The following is an 18916-nucleotide window of genomic DNA, read 5'->3' as shown; positions in this document are numbered from 1 at the left end:
CTCCGCTTCTCTCTTTTATGTCTCTTCCTATAGTACAGTCGACATTGTATAACCTTCAAAGAGCATATCTCTGAATCCGATATAAGAGGTGCGACTCCCGAGGGTTTTCAGAGTGAAAGTAGAATTCTGTCTTGGTTTCTTCAAGAGCTTTTTTCTCGAGTGCCTCTCGTCTCCTCTCCACACAGGTGCCCTCCAGGCCACCTGACCAAAGAGAGCTCCCTGGGCAAAGCCTGCGTCTACACCCTGTGCGCCGGCCGGCCCTGTCGCCACGGCACCTGCGTGGCTCACTCCCCGGCCCGCTACTCCTGCCACTGCAGCGAGGGCTACAGGGGGCGCCACTGCGAGGTCACGCTCGCCATGTTCCACAACGAGGACGGCAACAGCCTCAGCCTCAGCTCCATGTTCGCCATCAGCATCTGTGTCTTGGCCTTTCTAGGTAGCTATGTCGACTACGTCCTCTTCTACCTGTGGTGACCACCCACCGTCGTCATCTTCTCCTGGCTTTTTTCCATCTTTTTGTTTTCGTCTTCCATCTTCTTCCATTCTTCATCTGTAATAAGCTGATTTCCATCCTGTTGTGTGTTTATTTTTTTGTTTGCTGCCATCCTCATTGTATAATTCTTGCATTATGTTTGCTTGTATCTGTAACATCTGCAGTTTTTCCCCCTGTTTGCCTCTGTGAAATCATTCCCACATATATCTTGTAGCTGTATTGATCTCCTGAGCTGTGCCTAGATGTGATTTCTCCATGGGAGGTTGCTGGAAAACATGAAACAAATATATATCTGGAGTGGAAGAGGAGAGGGCAGGAAAGCATTGTACATCGTAATTTGTGATTCATGGCTGAGGTGTAAAAGTCCCCACAGGACCAGGGAGTTGCTTTGTGTGTGTTTCCCGGTTTCATCACTTCTGTGTCTTCTGTCTCTTCCAGTGATACATTCTGACTTCAGAAGTCAATTTCACTCTCAGCCTTACTTTTTATCTGTCCAACTTATTTTATACCCCCCCGTCCACCCATTTTACCACTGCTATGTCTTGTTCTACCTTTTCATCCCACATGTCTGTACACCCAGAGTTTATTTCACCAAGTCATCCTGCATGTCTCTTTATTCTGCACTTTTTTATGTTATGTACAGGGCTTGGAATTGTAATCGATAAGATAAACAAGATAAGATAAAATGATATGAAAATATGGACTGAAAACATTTCATTTTCCATCTAAGAGCTTTATCTATTTGATGCCTATAATTAATCAAAACCACTTCCACTCGTATAGGTTCGTTATTATCAAGGGATTTTAGGTTAATAAGATGATTCAGATTCTTTAAATCTGACAGTGTTGTGAATTATTGTCTCATACAAACAAAGGCTCGGGCCAAGATTCCTGTGGTCAGACATCTGGCAGCGTGCAGCGTGTATTAAAAAACAGTGAGCGGAGGCAAAAATTTGCTCATTTATAAAAACCACTTTGTGCCAAAAAAACAACAACACACAACACAACTCACAACAGCAGCCATTGTGTCTCCTCTCAGAATGTTCCTTCTCAGAGAAACTGCTTTGTTGATGCAGCGACTCTGAGTGCAGTTCACACTACGTATGTTTATCCATCGTAGCATATAAACACAGAAGGACTGGGTCTTCAAAATAAAAGCCGCCCCCATGTGGAGGCAGTTATGTTGAAGCCAAATAGATGGAACATTTCCTACAATGAAAAGATATATATCTTCCTTTAATACGAACACTTATTTATGATTTCCTTTTTTCCAACAGTGTTTGGTTGTTGATATGTCCTTTTATAAAGTTTCTTTAACTTTTAAGACTAGAAGGACTTGGTCGGGTCGAACCGGTGAAATGTTTGAGATGATCTGGTGACACTCAAAAGGCTTAATGAGCATAAGTGGGACCCATATTAAAGCATCTAATTAGCATATCTCTCTTCGGTTTCTTTAAGTTCCAAGTTAAAAAGTGAGCTCGGAAATAACTTCTGAATGTAATGCAACTATGTATCTATGTGTATATATGAATATATGTATATATACAGTGTTTATAGACTCTTTAATCATTGACAATTCACCTCAAGTCTGGGGCATTATTGTTCCAGACTGCTTCTTAGCTTCACTTAGATATTTATCTCGTTTGTGGGGAAACTTGAAAACCCGAAAGAATGATTTATCCCGTATTTCAGGACTGAACGTTATATTAACACAGCCTCTGCACATTCACAGCTTCAGCGCAGTGTGCAGTCAGCACAAAAGGTGAGAGGATTATTCTATATTTGTGGGTTTAAAAAAAAAAGAAAAGGGAATCTCGCGGTAAACAATTTAAACTGTGATAAATAAGGACACGAATAACGGGGGCGGTGATAATTGTATCAATTCTTCACTCAATTCCTCACATTCCGTGTCTGATGGCTCGGTGGGATAATGATTAATCAGTCATCAGAGCGGCTGCTGATTCATTTCCTTCTGATCGATTAATCAGCTCAGTGTTTCAGCTTCAGACTGGAATCTGTTATTATTGGTCTAATAGGATCAAGACTCAATACAAACCTATGGCGTGTGCAGCCAGCAGAGCCTTTTACAACGTGTATGCATTGATACGGCGACAGGAATCCACCGCTCCCGTGTCCAAACGGATGAGCTACCACTTTAATTCTTAGTCAACGCCCGGGACAGGGACCAGTTAATTGCGTTAAAGGGTAAACTCTGAAGGGAAATGTGATTTTCTCGCATCCTCACAAGGACGAACGTGAGCGTGCATGTTGTCACACTTGCTTCCCTCGGCTGGGCCACACCGCTGTTTATGAGTCTTTCTGTCAGAGCCGGGCTTATAAAACGCTTGAGCAATTCAATACTCTGTCCCTGCCTTTATAACTGACTCAACATTCCCTGCAGGGCATGTGGCCGGTATTGGGACATCAGTTATTCTGACACTTGAGAGTGAAGCGTATAAAGTGGTCTTCAATATTTGATAATGAATTCATAGATGATAAAGTGTGGCCTGGGCCTAATTCATGAGAATCCATGTGTGTAGCCCCATTTGAAGTGGCCCTGCCCGCTGTCGCTGATGAGGCGTTTCTATTCAAGGCTCAAATGTTTCACATTTAAAAAAAGAGTCACTGTTTGACGGCTGCACATTTTCAAGCCTTTTATTAAAATGAAACAGCTAAAATTCATCTTGGTCTTTTTAAATCAGAGCGAAAAAAGTGTTTTACCTCCTCAATCCACTGGTTGGGTTTTTTAATGAACAGCCGGTTATACAACGGTTGTTCAGCGGTGACCCCCCCCCCCCATCAGGAGCTACCACCACAAGCACACGCACGCACACTCCTGGCTGGGTGCGAAATTAAAAAGGGACTCCTGCTCTGCCTCAACATGCATTAAAAGTTAAAGCGATCATCCATTATTAAGTTTTACACGAGCCATCACAGGACGCCGAGCAGAGTGCGAGTTCGCCGTGAAGCTGCAGACGTCTGATCAGGCCTCATTAGTCCAGCGGCAAATCTGAAGAATGGGAGAGATTATTCTCCCATATGGGCGTGTGACTGCCAAGCGATCGTGTAAAGTGCTTGTTCTGTTCTCTCTCTTTTTTGAGTTGGAAGTATTCCCCGAGAGATTTAATAAATAAATGATTTCTCCGACTCGTCCCCATCGTTCACCTGTCTCGTTCTCCACCTGTTGCTTCGTCCCTTCTCCACCGAACCCCTTCACGCTGCAGCCGCCTCATTTCTCCTCCTCCCTGAGCCTGAGTGAAAGGGTTAAGTGGTGTTGATCAGGCTACACTGTGTGTTGTATAGTTGTTTACTCCACACTCATTCATAATGCACCGTCTGGTCCAGGCTAACATCATAATGCCCTGTTGGTTAGAGAGCAAAGAAGCAGCAGCATTACGGATTGATGAATGACTGCGAGCTCTGTTCTCCACCCTGGGTGATATTGATCTCACCGGAATGCAGCTGCACACACACACACACACACACACACACACACACACACACACACACACACACACACACACACATACACACACACACACACACACACACACACACACTCAACCAGCAGAGTGTGTGTGCATGTGTGTGTGTGTTTACCTGTGCCTAATTGTGTGTGTTTGTGATGGAGGGTTCGGTGCTTCACTCCCTCTGCGCTGTGCATCCAACTCCTCCCCCCCACCTTCAGAGATGTGTTTAATACCAGCTCAGGTGATGTTGAGGGCTGAGGTGAGCGCCCGCCTGCAGGCACCACCACCCCCCCGGAGCAGGTTATTCAGGAGGTGAGGAGGAGGAGGCCCCGGCGCCCGGCTGGCGTCTCGCCTCATTGAGATTCCGGTGTTTTCTGCCAGGGAGCTGTGGATGCTGCGGTGAAGGAGCTGGGTCAGCTGATCAATAGCCGCCCTCTCCTCCACCCAGCACTGGCTGAGGAGCAAGTGTGTGTGGGGTGGGGTAGGGGGGGGGATTACAATCTCTTTGTTTCTATCTGATATGCAAGCAGCATAGACAGAGAAAGGTGCAACAGCTGAGGTGTTAAAAGATGTTCCAGGCAGCGAGCAGACAGAGGTGATGGGTTTTAATTGAGGAAGCATTTCTTTAAGCAGGCGGAAGCTCTCGGGAAGTTGTTTTTTTTCCCTCTTTGTTTATGAGTACCTGCCTGTAAGGGCGAGACCCCCGAAGAGCCGCCCGGTGTGTTATTCTCCTTTGGAGCAATTACTTTTTATAAAAAATCCCGACTAATGTGATTACCCCGCATTTCTCCAAAGATTTTCCAATTAAAGCGATATACTTGCTTGGCGCGCCAGCACATAAACTCTTCTAGTTGAAATGGATCCCATCGAGTGTGAGAGATAAAAGCAGAGGCCAGGCAGAGGCCAGAGAGCGACTGAAGGAAGGAGCGGCGAGAGTCTTAATGAGTGAGGAAGACAAAGGGAGAGACGCTTCCACTGTAGAGAGAGAGAGAGAAAAAAAGTTGCGAAGAAATACAAATTAAAAAAAAGAGAAAGAGCCTGAACTTGTAAAAACAGATAGCAAGGAGGAGAGAATGAGAGAGAGAGAGAGAGCGATGGCAGATGGGAGAAAAATACTGGTTGAGATTAATGGACTTTAAAGGTCAGTCCAGCATGTTGTATAATTCAGCACACAATAGCCGTGATTGATGTGTATGCTTTAGGACCTTTTCCTGCTCGGCTCCTGCAGCATTCCTCCCCCGGTTCGGCCCCCGAGCCGCCCAGGCTTTGTGTCTAAGCTGGGAGGAGCACAGATTCGGTTTAATAGGTTTCCGAGGAGCTGTGGCGTTTGATAAGACGCAGAGCATCAAAGGGAAATAGGTGGTGAAAAGGTGGGGGCCTCCGTTTCCACGCGCGTGCCATTAGTATGTCTTAACTGGGCGAGTCAGTGCAACTAATAGGTTCTACAGGACGAATCAATGAGGAGGTGCTCGGTCTGATATTAGTCGGTATTATCTATTTATCCACAATGACGTTGGCTTGTTGGAAACACATGCATATATTCATTTCGAACAGCCGTGTTGTTTCATCGCTTTCCGCTCTCGTTGTCGATTTCATTCACACCCAGAGATATGTTTTTCTGCTCAGCATCTCAATTGTAATTATGTGAGCTGCTCCCTGCCTCCCTCCCCTCCTCCCTCTCTCCTCCCTCCCCTCCGGGCCCCCCTGCTGTGTTTAACCTGCTCTCTGGCACCCCTCAGTGTTGATGCTGGGCCTGTTTCTCTACTCCTGCTGGAGGAGGCACAAGGGCCTGAAGGAGGGCGTGTACCACGTGTCGGCGCACCACGGCGAGTGGGAGGACATCCGGGAGAACGTGCTCAACTACGACGAGGAGGGAGGAGGCGAGCAGGACCAGGTGAACACAGGCAGAGGAGGGGTTTAAGGAGACAGGAGGTGGGAGGGATGCCAGTGGGTTATAGTTAAGGAAATAAAACAACACAAATAACATATAAATCAGTAAAGATTTTCATTCAACAGAGAGTTCATGGTGCAAAATATCAATTCCCCTGAGATTTATATGACTCTGGGGCTGTTAAGTAAAATGTTTTGCCGTTTTTGTCTGCTAATAACAAAAGATTTATAAACCACAACCTTAATTCAGGAGCAAAAATCCGCCTTTAAACAACATTTATCATGATAATTATCAATATCGACGGATATGACATTGGGAAGAACGTGATGAGGAAGGCTAAGAGGAGCAGGACCAGGGAAACATAAAGCAAAGACTTGGTATTTAAATGTCATTGTGATATTTTTCAGAAAATAAAACAAAACAAATAAAGAGTTTAATTGTGCCTTCAAATGAAAACCTAATAGCCAGTTGGCTAAATTTAGCTAAAAGTAAAATGTTTTGCAGTTTATTGCTGCTCATGAAAGAGAGAAAGACCACAATCTTCACTTAAGAGCAGAAATCTGTTTTCTTTCACAAGAAAGAATAAGTGAGATTTATTGCAATAATTAATGTTAATCACCGATGTGACATATGCGAGAATGGAGGAAGTAAGGTGGAGTCCACACCAGGAACAAATATGGCACTTTCTTAATTCTTATGTGTTTTAAGTGTCACTGTGTTATGTTCAAGAAAATAAAAACAACACGAACAATGGCAGAAAGTAACATTGACATTAACAGATAAGTGTTTGTTTGAGTCTTCAAATCAAAACCAAATGGAAATAGATCGACCTGTTGTGTGAAATGGTTTTTTTGTATTTGTCATCCTCTGCTCAATTAAGAGTTTAAAACCACCGACTTCAGTCAGGAGTAAAATTCAGTCCTTTAATTTACAAGAAATAAAAATAATGTGGCATTAATCGACTGACAGAAACTACAATGAGGAGGGTGGAGGATCAGGTAAACACATAGAGAGCAGCTGGTATTTCAACAGGCAGGCAGGAAGTAAACAAGAGATTTCGCCCCAAGAACAAATAAGGCTCCTGTCTAGGTTCTCGTGTCCGTGTGTTTGAAATGTCATCGTGTTATAACGCAAATAATGACAGAAAGTGAATCAGCAATGTGAACATTTACACAGAGCAGCGATAGTTTCTTCCTTCAAACGAAAATCAAATATCATGAGACGGAGTCAGTTCTCTGAAAGGAAGCAAAAGTTAAAAAAAAATTTGCTGCGTCACCGGTGTTCATTTCTGATTTTCATTAAAAAAAAAAAAAAAAAAAAAAGATGAAATCAAAACCTTCACTTTGGAGCAGGAATCAATTTTCAATAATACTGTGACATTAATCGCGATAATTAGCAGCATCGATTGATTTCGGCGTCTGGGAGAACGTGCTCCGCCTCAGTGAGGAACGTGTTTGGTAAACAAAGTGTAGAAGTGGTATTTAGACCGGCAGGGACATAAATAAACAGGAAATAATCAGGAGTCCACCCCAGGAACAAATATGGCACTTGCATAAGTTCTCATTTCCATGTGTGTTAAATGTCATCGAGCTATAACACAAATACTGGGAGAAAGTAAATTAGTAAATAATGCATTAACATTAATCAGAGCTCAGTGTTTGTGCCTTCGAATGAAAAAGCAAATATCAGTTCCCTGGAGATCTATGCTTAGCTGAAATTAAGCAAGTGGACCCCAATAGATGTTAATGCCTCTGTTTTAATAGAGCTGGAAATAAGACGCCCCCCCCCCCCCCCCCCATCCCCACCCCCCTATTCTCTGCAATCAGATAATTAATTACTTGGCTAATCAATGGGGATGTTGTTGCCAACATCTTTTCCTAAATGCTGGATCTTCGTCTTAGTCTGGGGAGCAGGTTCATTTGCCAGCAGAGGCATTAGCTCAGCTACAGCGCTCCGAGCACAGATTGGTGTCATGTGGCAACGTGGTTTTTCATTATCTTTTTAAACAGATTCGAAAGATTACACAGGAACTGAAAAACCAAACCGTATCTCTCTCCTTCTCTTCCGTCCCTGTTCCTCAGAACGCCTTCAACATGGTGGAGCTGCAGCGCTCCCTCCAGCCCAGCCCGGCCCAGTCCCTGAGGTACAGTTACCCCCAGAGCATCGTCTCCTACCCGCAGACCAAGCTCCCGCAGGACAACAACAAGAAGGAGGCGCCCAACGGCAGCGCGGCCATCGCCCTGCGGCTCGCCATCCCCCCCTCGGAGACCCAGACCCTGCCGTCACCTCTGACCTTCCGCCGCTCCCACAAAACCCTCTCCTTCTCCAGCCAGGACTTGGCCCGCTACCTGTGTGAGGTCATCAGGGACATGGAGCACCCGGGGGAGCTGGGCACCATGACCACGCCGCGCCGGCCCTCGGGGAAGGAGCGCGGCGTGGCGTCGGTGCGCTCCCTCAGCTCCCTCAGCGCCTCTGAGGGTTCGGAGGTCCGGCTCCAGGGGGGCCAGGGCGGCCGGCTGGACAGGTTCAAAACCCTCCGAGCTGTGGTGTGCGATTTGAGAGGAGACCCCAAGGCTCCCGAGGGCCAGAGAGACAAAGTGAAGGAGAGCAGAGGGCCGCTGAGCTGTGAGAAGAGCGGCTGAGGCTGCACCGAACTGAGGGTTGCCGAAAAAAACAAACGCTAATCAGAAGGTGATGGTTGGAATTCCAAAGGGAGATCATTAAATGTGAAATACTCTGAGACTGGGAGGTTGCCCAGGGTGTTTGTGAAGTCTGCTATTAATGTACTGTATTGATGAAACTCTGAACACTTACGTTCTTTGATATAAAAGATGTTTACCAATGAATGATCAGATGTGATGTATTGTTTACTTGGCATTGCACTGTACAGTATCTAATTCACCAGGAAGCACTTTTTTGGAGACGCCGTGTGTCCAAACTACTCATGTCATGAAAACTCATAAGAGCGATGTCGGCAAGTGAGAAGGCAAATTGTTTTTGTCCTAATGAGAGAACTCGATTCTTTCTGCTGTTAATGATTCATGAAATCATTTATGTGACAGAAATGATTTGGATTCATTTGTATTATCTATTTCCTTTTAAATAAATGAATATCTTTGATACTATTTAGAGCTTGATCTTGTTCAAACACCAGTTCAGATTAATGCACGTCATATCTGTCTGTTTTTGAAGTTCAAGCCAACTTTTTATCATCAAATGTTGGTCACGCTGTGTGTTTGATTTCTTTCTTTTTTTCTGGTCGGCAGATGAAAGTGATAAGTAGGATTTCTTTCTTACAGCCCACAAGTGAATCATCTGTTTCTACTTATATTATATATTAGGGCTGGGCAATAAAACAATAGAAATTATCAAAATATATTAATATCACAAAGGCTCAATATATCAATATAATGCTATATTCAACATAGTAAATTAGTTTTGGCCTCAGATTTGGCCTGTTTGCCAAATCTAGGCTACAAGTAAGCCACAGGAATATCACATTTCAACCAAAAGGTGGCCAGAATTGTTTTTTTGCTATTGGGGCCATTTACCACATGGGCCACTTTCTGTTCTCATCCAGGTTTCACTGTGCAGAGACAACCACATGTTGCCAAAAAGAGGCTGCACATCTGTTTTGGGATATTTGGAGCAGATTTGCATCTATATGCTATAGAAGTTTTACAATATTGCATGCAAACTAAAGTAAAAATCAGCCTTTCAGCGACAAATGAATAATAATGTGACATTTATCGTGATAGTAATCGACTGAAATTGAAATTTCCTGAATATATTTTGGGGCCGTATCGCCTAGCCCTAGTATGTGGTATAATTTCTGTAATTAATTTGTCTATCTTTATTCCTGGCGATGATTCGGATGCAAACATTCATCCAAGCTGGAGCAGCTGGTCTTGTTTTATTCAGCTAACTATTACCAGGAACCGAGCACTGATAGGGAAGCACTAAGTCAATTTCCAGATTAATCATTCATGTCCAGAGCCTGTAGCCTCCTGACCCGAGCTTCTGGGATCCTCCACCGTGAACTCGGAGCCTGCAGAAGGCCGCACTACACCACACTTAATTGGCCAGTATTACTGGAGTTAAACAGCTGTGACACTGGAGCGAGTCGCCGGGGAAGCGCACGGAGCTGCTGCGTGCGGCTGGGGGTCTTGATGTCTGTATCTGGTTCATCTACACCCACCTACAGCGTGCTGAGAGATGTGAGAGGCAAAGTGGAGGGGCTCGAACCCCCGAGGGTCCCCTGCTCGTACTGTACTCTCTATTCATGAGTCCTGGTGGTGTGTGTACATTAGAAATCTTTGTGAGCCCAAACATCATCACTGCTTTGATGCAACGGTGCACCCACTTCTCTATATGATTACTAATATGATGACTAAATTAGATGTGATTCAAACCTCTTCAGTTTTATACATGGTTGTGTGACTACACTGCCATCCAGTGGCAGGTAGCTGGTACTGCGTTTATGACAAAAGGGAAAAAAAACAATCATTACCTCAGTTTATCTCCTAAGGTCACATGAGGATTTCCCACAATGCAATTGAAGGATACATACGGGATTCACGGTTATCTCAGACATCATGAATTTTAATGTAGCTCTGGTATTATTATATTTATGTTAACTAATCCAAGTGCTGTATATTTATGAATAGCTTCAGGTTTTTTGCCTTTTTTTGAAGGGTGTGAACTCTAACATAATCTAAACTTAAAAACTCAATTTAAATTGTTCTGAGGAATTGCGGTTTCCAGTTCTGCAGGCAGAGAAAGATCTGTATTGTCATTCTACTCAGGGCTTCTCTCTCCAGTCAAAGATATATGTATATAAAAGTGTAAATACATGAAAACAATTTCATTTTAGAACAAGATAGAGAATATACCTTGTAGGCATGTAACAGTAAAAGGGAAATTAATAGCAGCGTGATGAAATGCTGAGAAACGCCCTCCACTGTTCCTGCACAGCGGCTCATTCCTGTCGTCCTTTAGAACAACAGCACCGCTCACAGCCAAACTGCCCTGAACAAACAGAGGATAAGATAAGACACATCCTGTCATTATTCATTCATACATTCATTTTTTTATTTATTTATTTCATATCACGAACTTCACGTCTCCGCCATCAGAGGGCGCTCTAACTTCAGGAACAACACTTGAGGGGAGATTATTGTGTGAGTGAAAAAAAACAGAATAAATAAGTGGAGAAAGATCATGAGATGGTTTGATGAGAATGACAATGAGGTGGAGACCGTGCTGTGACTGCGACCGCCACCAGGGGGCAGTCACACTGGACCGACACCCAGGGGAGAACATGATAAATTGGAGACAAATTTGACTGGAAGTAGAAGTTCCAGTAGAACACAATACATGATCTATTCAGACAATGTTATCAATGAAAAAAACAAATATCCTCTGACTGCAGATATGATCAAATATGATATTATTAGACTATTAGTTACTGTTTTAAACTGGTAATGACTTCAGTTACGCTTTGGTTGTTTTATCCAGTGTTTACTAACCTGAGGGTCAGGAGGCTCCATTCTGATATATATTAAACCACTTTGCCTGTTTGAGCCATGAACTGTAATTGAATGACATTTATGAAGCACAGAGAGGAAAATGACTCTTTCCTGGAACTGCACCTAAAGAAGAGACATGTGGGTTTTAGAAAGAGTCACAAGGCAAAACCATTGAAATCCAGTGGTTTCATCTCTAAAGATTGTTTTGTGCTTTACAAGCTCAATTGAAAATATCACATAGTGGAGTGAAGTAAGAAATATTGGAAATATTCAGGTGATGTAAGTATCGTTCAATTCAATTTTTAAGTTCTCTACCTAACTATGTGAAGTGCCTGGAGATACAGTATATTATGATTTGGTGTTAACAAGTAAAGTTGAATTAAATTGAATAATAATTGTATTTAAACTCTAATTTAAATGTACTAAATTGTCCACCATTGCTAAACACCACATGAGGAAATATTCATCCATTCTGCTTATTCTTTAAAGGTCGGGGGTGGAGGCTCCTCAGAACGACTTCCCAGAGAAACATGACCAGGACCAGGTTTGTTTCAATTTTTATATGTTCCGCTAATGAAATGGATGATCGTAACAAAGAGCGGCAATAAACAACTGCTTTCTCTTGATTCCTTCATATAATTACAGCATTATATTACATCTTATGGGTTTCCTGTTGTAACCCTAGAGTACACATCACATCCGAGACAGGTTTCCAGTGTATCACAGGGTCGACACACAGAGACAAGCAGCCCCTCACGTCATATTTACCCCTAAAGTCAATTAAGAGTCTCCAATTAACCTAAATCTGCATGTTTTGGGATTGTGGGAGGAAGCTAAAGTATTATTACAGACTACATTTCATTTGGCAGACGCCTTTATCCAAAGCGATTTACAGTTCTATGAGTGACCATTTAGGGGTTCAGTATCTTGCCCAAGGACACTTCGGAAGACTGAGGATTGAACCGCCGACCTTCTGATTGGAGGACAAACACCCTAGGGGTAGATTCCCCCCCTAGCTGAGGGATCATCACAGCTCACCTGAAGACAGTTTTAATTCTATAACCCTAAATGTAGAGATGTTGTCAGTTGGACTCAAACTGGAGGCTGGTTCCACAGGAGAAGAGACTGGTAACTTGTTTGTGTTGAGTTTGTCATTCAAGTAGAATTGGAGGATTTATGTCAAAGAGGTCAGCGGAGGTCTGAAGGATTCTTGTGACCTAAGGCCTGACAGAGACATTTAAATACAAATCTGAATCAGATTGTGAAGCTTCCACAAACCCTGGGTTTCCACGAATTTAACCAAGTCTCACAATTTCACCTCTGTGACCAAACCTGCAGCAGACTCAACAGGATGACAACAGAATGAGGCAACACACGCAGGCGACTGGGAGGACGGACCATGTACCCCCACCTCCCCGCACTGAGACCTCATCAGGGTTGTCTCCTGCAGTGAGAGAGGAGGAGGAGGAGGAGGAGGGGAGGAGGAGGAGGTGGTGGGGTTGAGTCTGGAGGAGGAGCGAGTGCAGGAGCAGCGCGTTTGATGTGACAGCTGGAGATCGTAAGAATGAGGGGTGACACAGAGCTGCAGCATCCTCAGAGCCGGGGCCGGTCATCCAGTCGGACTGTCAGTCAGTCACTCTCTGAGAGTCCAGCTCTGTTTACTCTGGTGTTATTAACGTGTGTGTGTGTCTGTGTGTTTGTGTGTGTCCGTGTTTATCCTCAGGCAATAGATATGGGAGAAGTGACAATGTGGCGTGGCCCTCTGTCAGTCGCCCGGCAAAGTGGCATGCGTGTCAGCTCTCCTGACAGACACTCTCATCCTGCTGGCCGGGCGATGGTCGGCTGCAAATGTGGGACATGTCTCGTGACAGAGCGACACAGCCTACACGACAAGTCGGCGTGCAGACAGGACTCACGAGCGAGTGGGGTCACCGCTGAGGGGCCCGGGCTCCGGGAGGGCTGAGTGAAGGCTGCAGAGATCTGTGCACAGCAGGAGGAGCAGGGACTGGGGCTGCACCTCACTTAAAGTCTTTTGTTCCTAAATGGATGGAGGAGAAACCAGTTTTTGGTTTTGTGTCAGAGACAGGCTGACGTGGTTCTTACAGAAGCCATGTGCATTGTGTTAAAGGGGTCGTTCAGCCCCCAAATGACAATTCACTCATCATCTACTCAGCAGTGGGCCGATGGAGGTGGTGGGTGAAGTGGTTGAGTCCACAAAGCACTTTAGGAGGTTTAGGGGTAAACAGTGTTGCAGCAAAAACGAATAAAATTTGAATTTAAACGTATAAAAAAGACCTCCTAAAAAACCATAAGCCCAGAAATGCAAATTTGAGTTAAAATGGAGTAAACATGATGTAAATGAAGCCATGGACTCGAATTTGAATGTCGGGGCTTGTGGACACTTGGATGACACCACAGGAGCAGTATTTTATGTTTGTTTTTTTATTGTTTTCTTACGTTTTGAGAAGGAGTCACCATTTACTTCAATTGTATTTTATTTGGCTGCAACTCTGTTTACCCCTGAAACTACCAAAGTGTTTTATGGACTCAAACCCTTCACCCACCACCTCCATGTCACAGTGGTGAGGAGATAATGAGGGAATTTTCCTTTTTGGGAGAACTATCCCTTTAACGTCAATAAATCATTACTGGACCATTATTGTTAACAAATGAGATTGTCACTGGCAGCTTCTTCCTGCCTCCACACTGTGTTTTGATTCCAAGTTGAGTCTTGGATTTGCTCTTTAGTGTGAGATTAGGAGCTTTGCAAAGGGCCCCTGGTCTCACATGTGACGGAAATTCAAACATTGAGAGATGGTTGTGAGGACAGATGGAGGGGAAATGAAAAATAAATTCCAGTGTTTTCTTTCAAACAGGAATCACAAGTGTTTGTGTTTTATTTTTTGGGACAGGGAACCACTAACTGGTTTGAGACAGAAGGTCTGAATCTCTTTTGAAACGAGTTCTCGTAGAAAACATAAAAAAACAGATTATAAACATAATTAAAACTCATCATGAGCAGGAACAACTAAGCTCTCAGCTTTAAAATAAATGTTTAAATCACACATTTCCTTCCAGATTCTGAATAACAACATCATCAAAATACTAAGATTAAGAGGAAGAGAGAAAATAATTAATAAAACCACAAATGTTGGTACAAGTTTTTAAAGAACATATAAAAGTGTGTCTGCTTCAGGGACGTGTTCTCTCATCACATTAAATCCTTTCCCTGCATTTTATTCCTTCACTTTATTCAAAAACTTAAATGCATCAAGTTGGTCTCTAATAAACAGTCCAGACCATAAGTATCAGTTCAACATTTTGTTTTTGTTTTTCGGACACCGAGTTAATTTAAAATTAAATAATAGATGGGATACTACATTGAAGAACCCAGCCTCAGCTTTTCAATTGATCGGGTCAGTGGTTCCCAACCTGCAGGTCTTGACCCCCAACAGGGTCACTGGATCATTTTCACCAGATGGTTTTTGGTGGAAAAACAATCAAATAACAAATTAGAGATCAACCATATAAATAAAATATTTGTTTCAGACTGGGGGAGGCGGTCTGGTCTTTGTGTTTTTGAGGTTTACCAGTTTGAGGTTTGCACCTTGTGGTGAATCCTCAGGTCATGAAATATTACCATAACATAAAGAATTACATCCTTGACTTTGCCATGTTGGAATTCTTCTTCACCTTTAAAATTGCTCGGATCATTCACCAGACTTGTGCTCCTCATTTGTCATTTCCTATTTTAGGTCCCTTACAGACCTTTCTTTTACGTTTTTGATTCCTGAGCTTCATCATTATCTTCCTCACTTGCTCGGTCACCTTTTCACTCAACAGTCGAATCCATCTCAATCCAAACGGCAGCTCTGAGCCACACGTGAGATATTTTTGTGCGTGAACTAAAATTAAAACCACACGCAGCTGCCACTCAGACAATGAGAAGACAAGTATCAGATTAATTTTGAACGACTACAATTTGTGCCCTGTGTTGTTTTATTTCACCGCACAGTTATTTATGTATGAAGGTAAACGTTGAACAATGTTGAGCTGATGCATTTTAGTGAATCAATTCACATACGAACAAAAAAAATTCCAAATGTCCATATAGGGTTTGGATTAGAATTCAAGTTCAGGTTCTGTTAAACCAGGGTTGTGTCTTATGTTCCTAAACTGCCAGTTTTATTTATAATGTGGACATTGTGGACATTATTACTACAAGGTTTTAATTAGATAAGACCATCTACATTGGGTTTATTAGTTATTAATGTGTCCGTGCTGTGATCTTAGGGGAGAGAGTTTCAGCTTTCATTTTTCTGTCCAGTCAAGGGTTGAAAAAAATATATCGCTATGACACAGACTAACTTAAATGTTATAAGAATTAAACAAACCAAAAATTAAATGAAGTATGAGACTTAAAAACCCTTTCTTGTAATTTCTATCCTGTATCATGTACTAATTTGTCCAATTTTTGTTTCTGAACTGTTTCCAAGGTAAATTAGTGTTTGAACTGAACAGTATTTAAGCCGACATATATATATATTCATGTCAGCTGGGAAACTCACTTTGCTGACTGTGATCATGTGATATGAGGGAAAGCTCCAGAAAAGCTGCTGAACGTCTCCTTGCAGTCTCTGTGCGGATGTGGGGTGTCACCATAGGGTGTCACACAATCCCCCATCATGCAGTTCTTCCCATCCGCCCACAGATGGCCCTCTTCTCCACACCTGAGCTCTGACTCACACCACTGATCTGTGCTCACTGTCTTCAACCTCCTCTGCTTCTCTTCTCAGCCTCAGACAGTCTGGATGCTCCATCCTCTACCCCTGAGCTTCAGAGCTCCTGCTCTCGGCTCTGCAACGATGCACCTCAGCTCCTCCCAGGAAAGTGTCCCGGCCTCAGTTTATCATTGACTGTACTGGGAGCATTTAATGGCACAATCATGATGGATTCTGTGAGCGGTTGATTTATTGATCACCGTCCTCGGCTGAGCTGTGAATACTCAAATAGTTACCAATCACCTCCAGAAATCACCTTCCCTCACGGCCTTTCTTTTCAAAACTTCTAACTGCTTTTTCCCCCCCATGGTGCCACAGGTGACTTTGGGACAATCATTGATTGGATATTTCTGAGTGATTGCATAACAGTAAGCAGACCTGTGAGGAGCTCTGGCGTCGAATGTGGCCGTTTTAGGCTGTCAAGGACTTTGTCCATCCATCACCGAGGAAGAGGAGGGCTGTGCTGAGCAGCAGTGCTGGAGAGGAGGAAGGGCGAGAGCAGAGGGCGCCTGACAGATGGGCTTAGAGAGTGAATCATTGACAGGGGCCTGGTAACGGATGCTGGCTCCATCAATAGCTCAAAGCCTGTGTGATGAATTACTGCAGATAAACAATGCTGAGTAAGCAAATGTGTTTTTAACAAAGCCAGGTGAAAATATTACAGCGTCTGTGTTTCGAGCTACAGACGTCAGAATGCAAGCTGGACTCGTTAGCCGTGCATGTGTCTGTTTGGTTGTTTGGAATAAGACAACACAAGCAGAGCATTTATTCATTTTATGATTTTATACTCTTTAATTCTTGCTTTTCCTCCAGTTCTCTTCATGATTCTTAAGCTGCACACTGTCTGATCTGGCACAGAATCAAAGTTATGCCACCTTGCATTTCACCGTGTGAGCATATGACTAGTAAACCTTTTTATTAGGGAATGTATTTGTGGGCATGGAGGTGGCTGCAGGGAGAGAGCACCTCCACCTGTGCCAGTGAGAGGCTGTTAGCTGATTGGTCCTCAGGTTTAAGAGGCAGCAGCCAGGGGAGGGGCAGAGCTGAGCTGCAGAGCTAGTCAGCAGTAGATATCGCTGGCACTTTAAGTTTAGGTTTTTGTGAGTTTGTGTTTTTACCTTATTTTTTAAAGATGATGAAAAGTGGCTGGTCTCCGGCTGCTGTGTGGAGACCCCCGGTGGCATCGTGGTATGTCACAGTCTTTTCTTTCTTTTTATGCATCGTTCCAGTCTTGAAATATGATGTAGATGCATAACAACATATTTGTAAGTCTTACCACACTAATGCAAGCTCATATTAGAATAAATACACATATTTACACAGAGATACTTTAAGTGACTTGATATTTATGAGGGACATTATTACGTCGGCCAATAACGTTGTGTTTTTGTTCACGTTTACTTGTGTCTTTCTTTGTTTGTTACTTGGCAGCATTTCAGAAATGACAGATGACCACAGCACTTGGTTGGAAGATGTGGTTTGGGTCAAGGATGAAGACTTCAGAATCAGAGCGCCGATCAGGATTTCTTATTCTCTAATATTGCTAATTTTCTTTCTTAGAATGCATGGATCCTGGGAAAAAATTTAATCTGGAATTTTTCAGGGATTGAGATTTATTAGTCTGTGCAATTTGGTGCAGATCCAGAGAAAAAAATCAAGATATAGTAAATTGAAGTCGGGCTGTTAAGTCTCGCCCAATGTATGAACTCTACTGACTGTCAACAGCTTATCTGCACAAGTTAGTTTGCTGTTATGAACAGATTCAACAGTTGTTCCTCTGCAAGTTTTCTTTCGAATCATCACTTTTGTTCTTATTCTTAAGAATAGTAACTTCCATAGAGAAAAAAAACCTTGATTCTGCGCTTTTGAAATCTGGCAAAAGTTCATTTTTCTCCATTGTCCTGCTGCTCAGAAATGCTATCCCAGAAAAAAATCTGAACACCTCCCTCTCCAAAGCAATGCCCTCCCCCCTCTGTGTGTGCAGCCCCCCCCCCCCCCCCCATTAGACGCAGACAGAGCTCCACCAGGTGCTGCTGGAAACAATGGCTGCGCGGCCCATACAGGGATCAATGCCAGGCCACTGATGGGCTCTCATTCCTTCACCAGCAGACGTGATAAATGACATGGCCCATATGCTTCAGCAGCCGAGACTCGAGCCGCCAGCCTCCTTTGTTTCCCCATCCAAAGGGAGTTATGCTGTGAAAAATGTAACGCTCACACACACACATGCAAAGAAAAGATATTAACTGTACTTTGTGTCTATGTTTAGACACGCACTGACAAAGACTCACTAACTGGAGGCAAATCCCTATTGTCTTCAGTGATATACTTTAGCAACTTCGGGGATGTGACTCTTTTATAAAGATTTGTTTATGCTGCCTCTCTTCCCCCTGTTCTCTCTCTCTCTTCTCCTCCTCTCTCCTTGGCAGCAGTAAATCCTGATGTCTATACAGGTAGCAGCGCTCTGGCCCCTGCCTGCCGTGTCCCAGGTGTCTTGTCAGCTGTCAGAGACGTCCACCAGCAGACAGGGATGGCATGACCAGCGGGGCGGGCCGTGTTGGACGGGTCAGCCGTCAGCGTTGTGGACAGACAGGCATGTGGCAGTGATCTCCCTGTGACAGGCTGTCAGAGCCGCCGCAGAGCCACCAACCAGCACTCGCCCCCTGTCATCCCACCTGATTACAGACAGAGGGTGAGCTCTGAATCCTCAACTTGGCACCCGGACTTCACTGCTTCCTCCCCTGACGCCGCGC

General features: G+C 43.8%; 1 protein-coding gene across 1 annotated transcript in view; it reads left to right on the top strand.

Moving 5' to 3' along the window:
* LOC133009516 (neural-cadherin-like) overlaps positions 1-8496 on the top strand; it is a 95893-nt gene extending 87397 nt beyond the window's left edge. Inside the window, exons 31-33 of the mRNA XM_061077035.1 lie at positions 186-436; positions 5703-5857; positions 7936-8496. Of these exons, the coding sequence (XP_060933018.1) occupies positions 186-436; positions 5703-5857; positions 7936-8496 (967 nt within the window). The remainder of the gene's footprint in view (positions 1-185; positions 437-5702; positions 5858-7935) is intronic.
* Positions 8497-18916: the final 10420 nt, after the last annotated feature.

The sequence above is a fragment of the Limanda limanda genome, chromosome 8 (assembly GCF_963576545.1).
Source record: "Limanda limanda chromosome 8, fLimLim1.1, whole genome shotgun sequence".
Lineage (NCBI taxonomy): Eukaryota > Metazoa > Chordata > Actinopteri > Pleuronectiformes > Pleuronectidae > Limanda > Limanda limanda.
The sequence above is the reverse complement of the archived record's forward strand: the minus strand, read 5'-3'. Positions and strand labels throughout refer to the sequence as shown.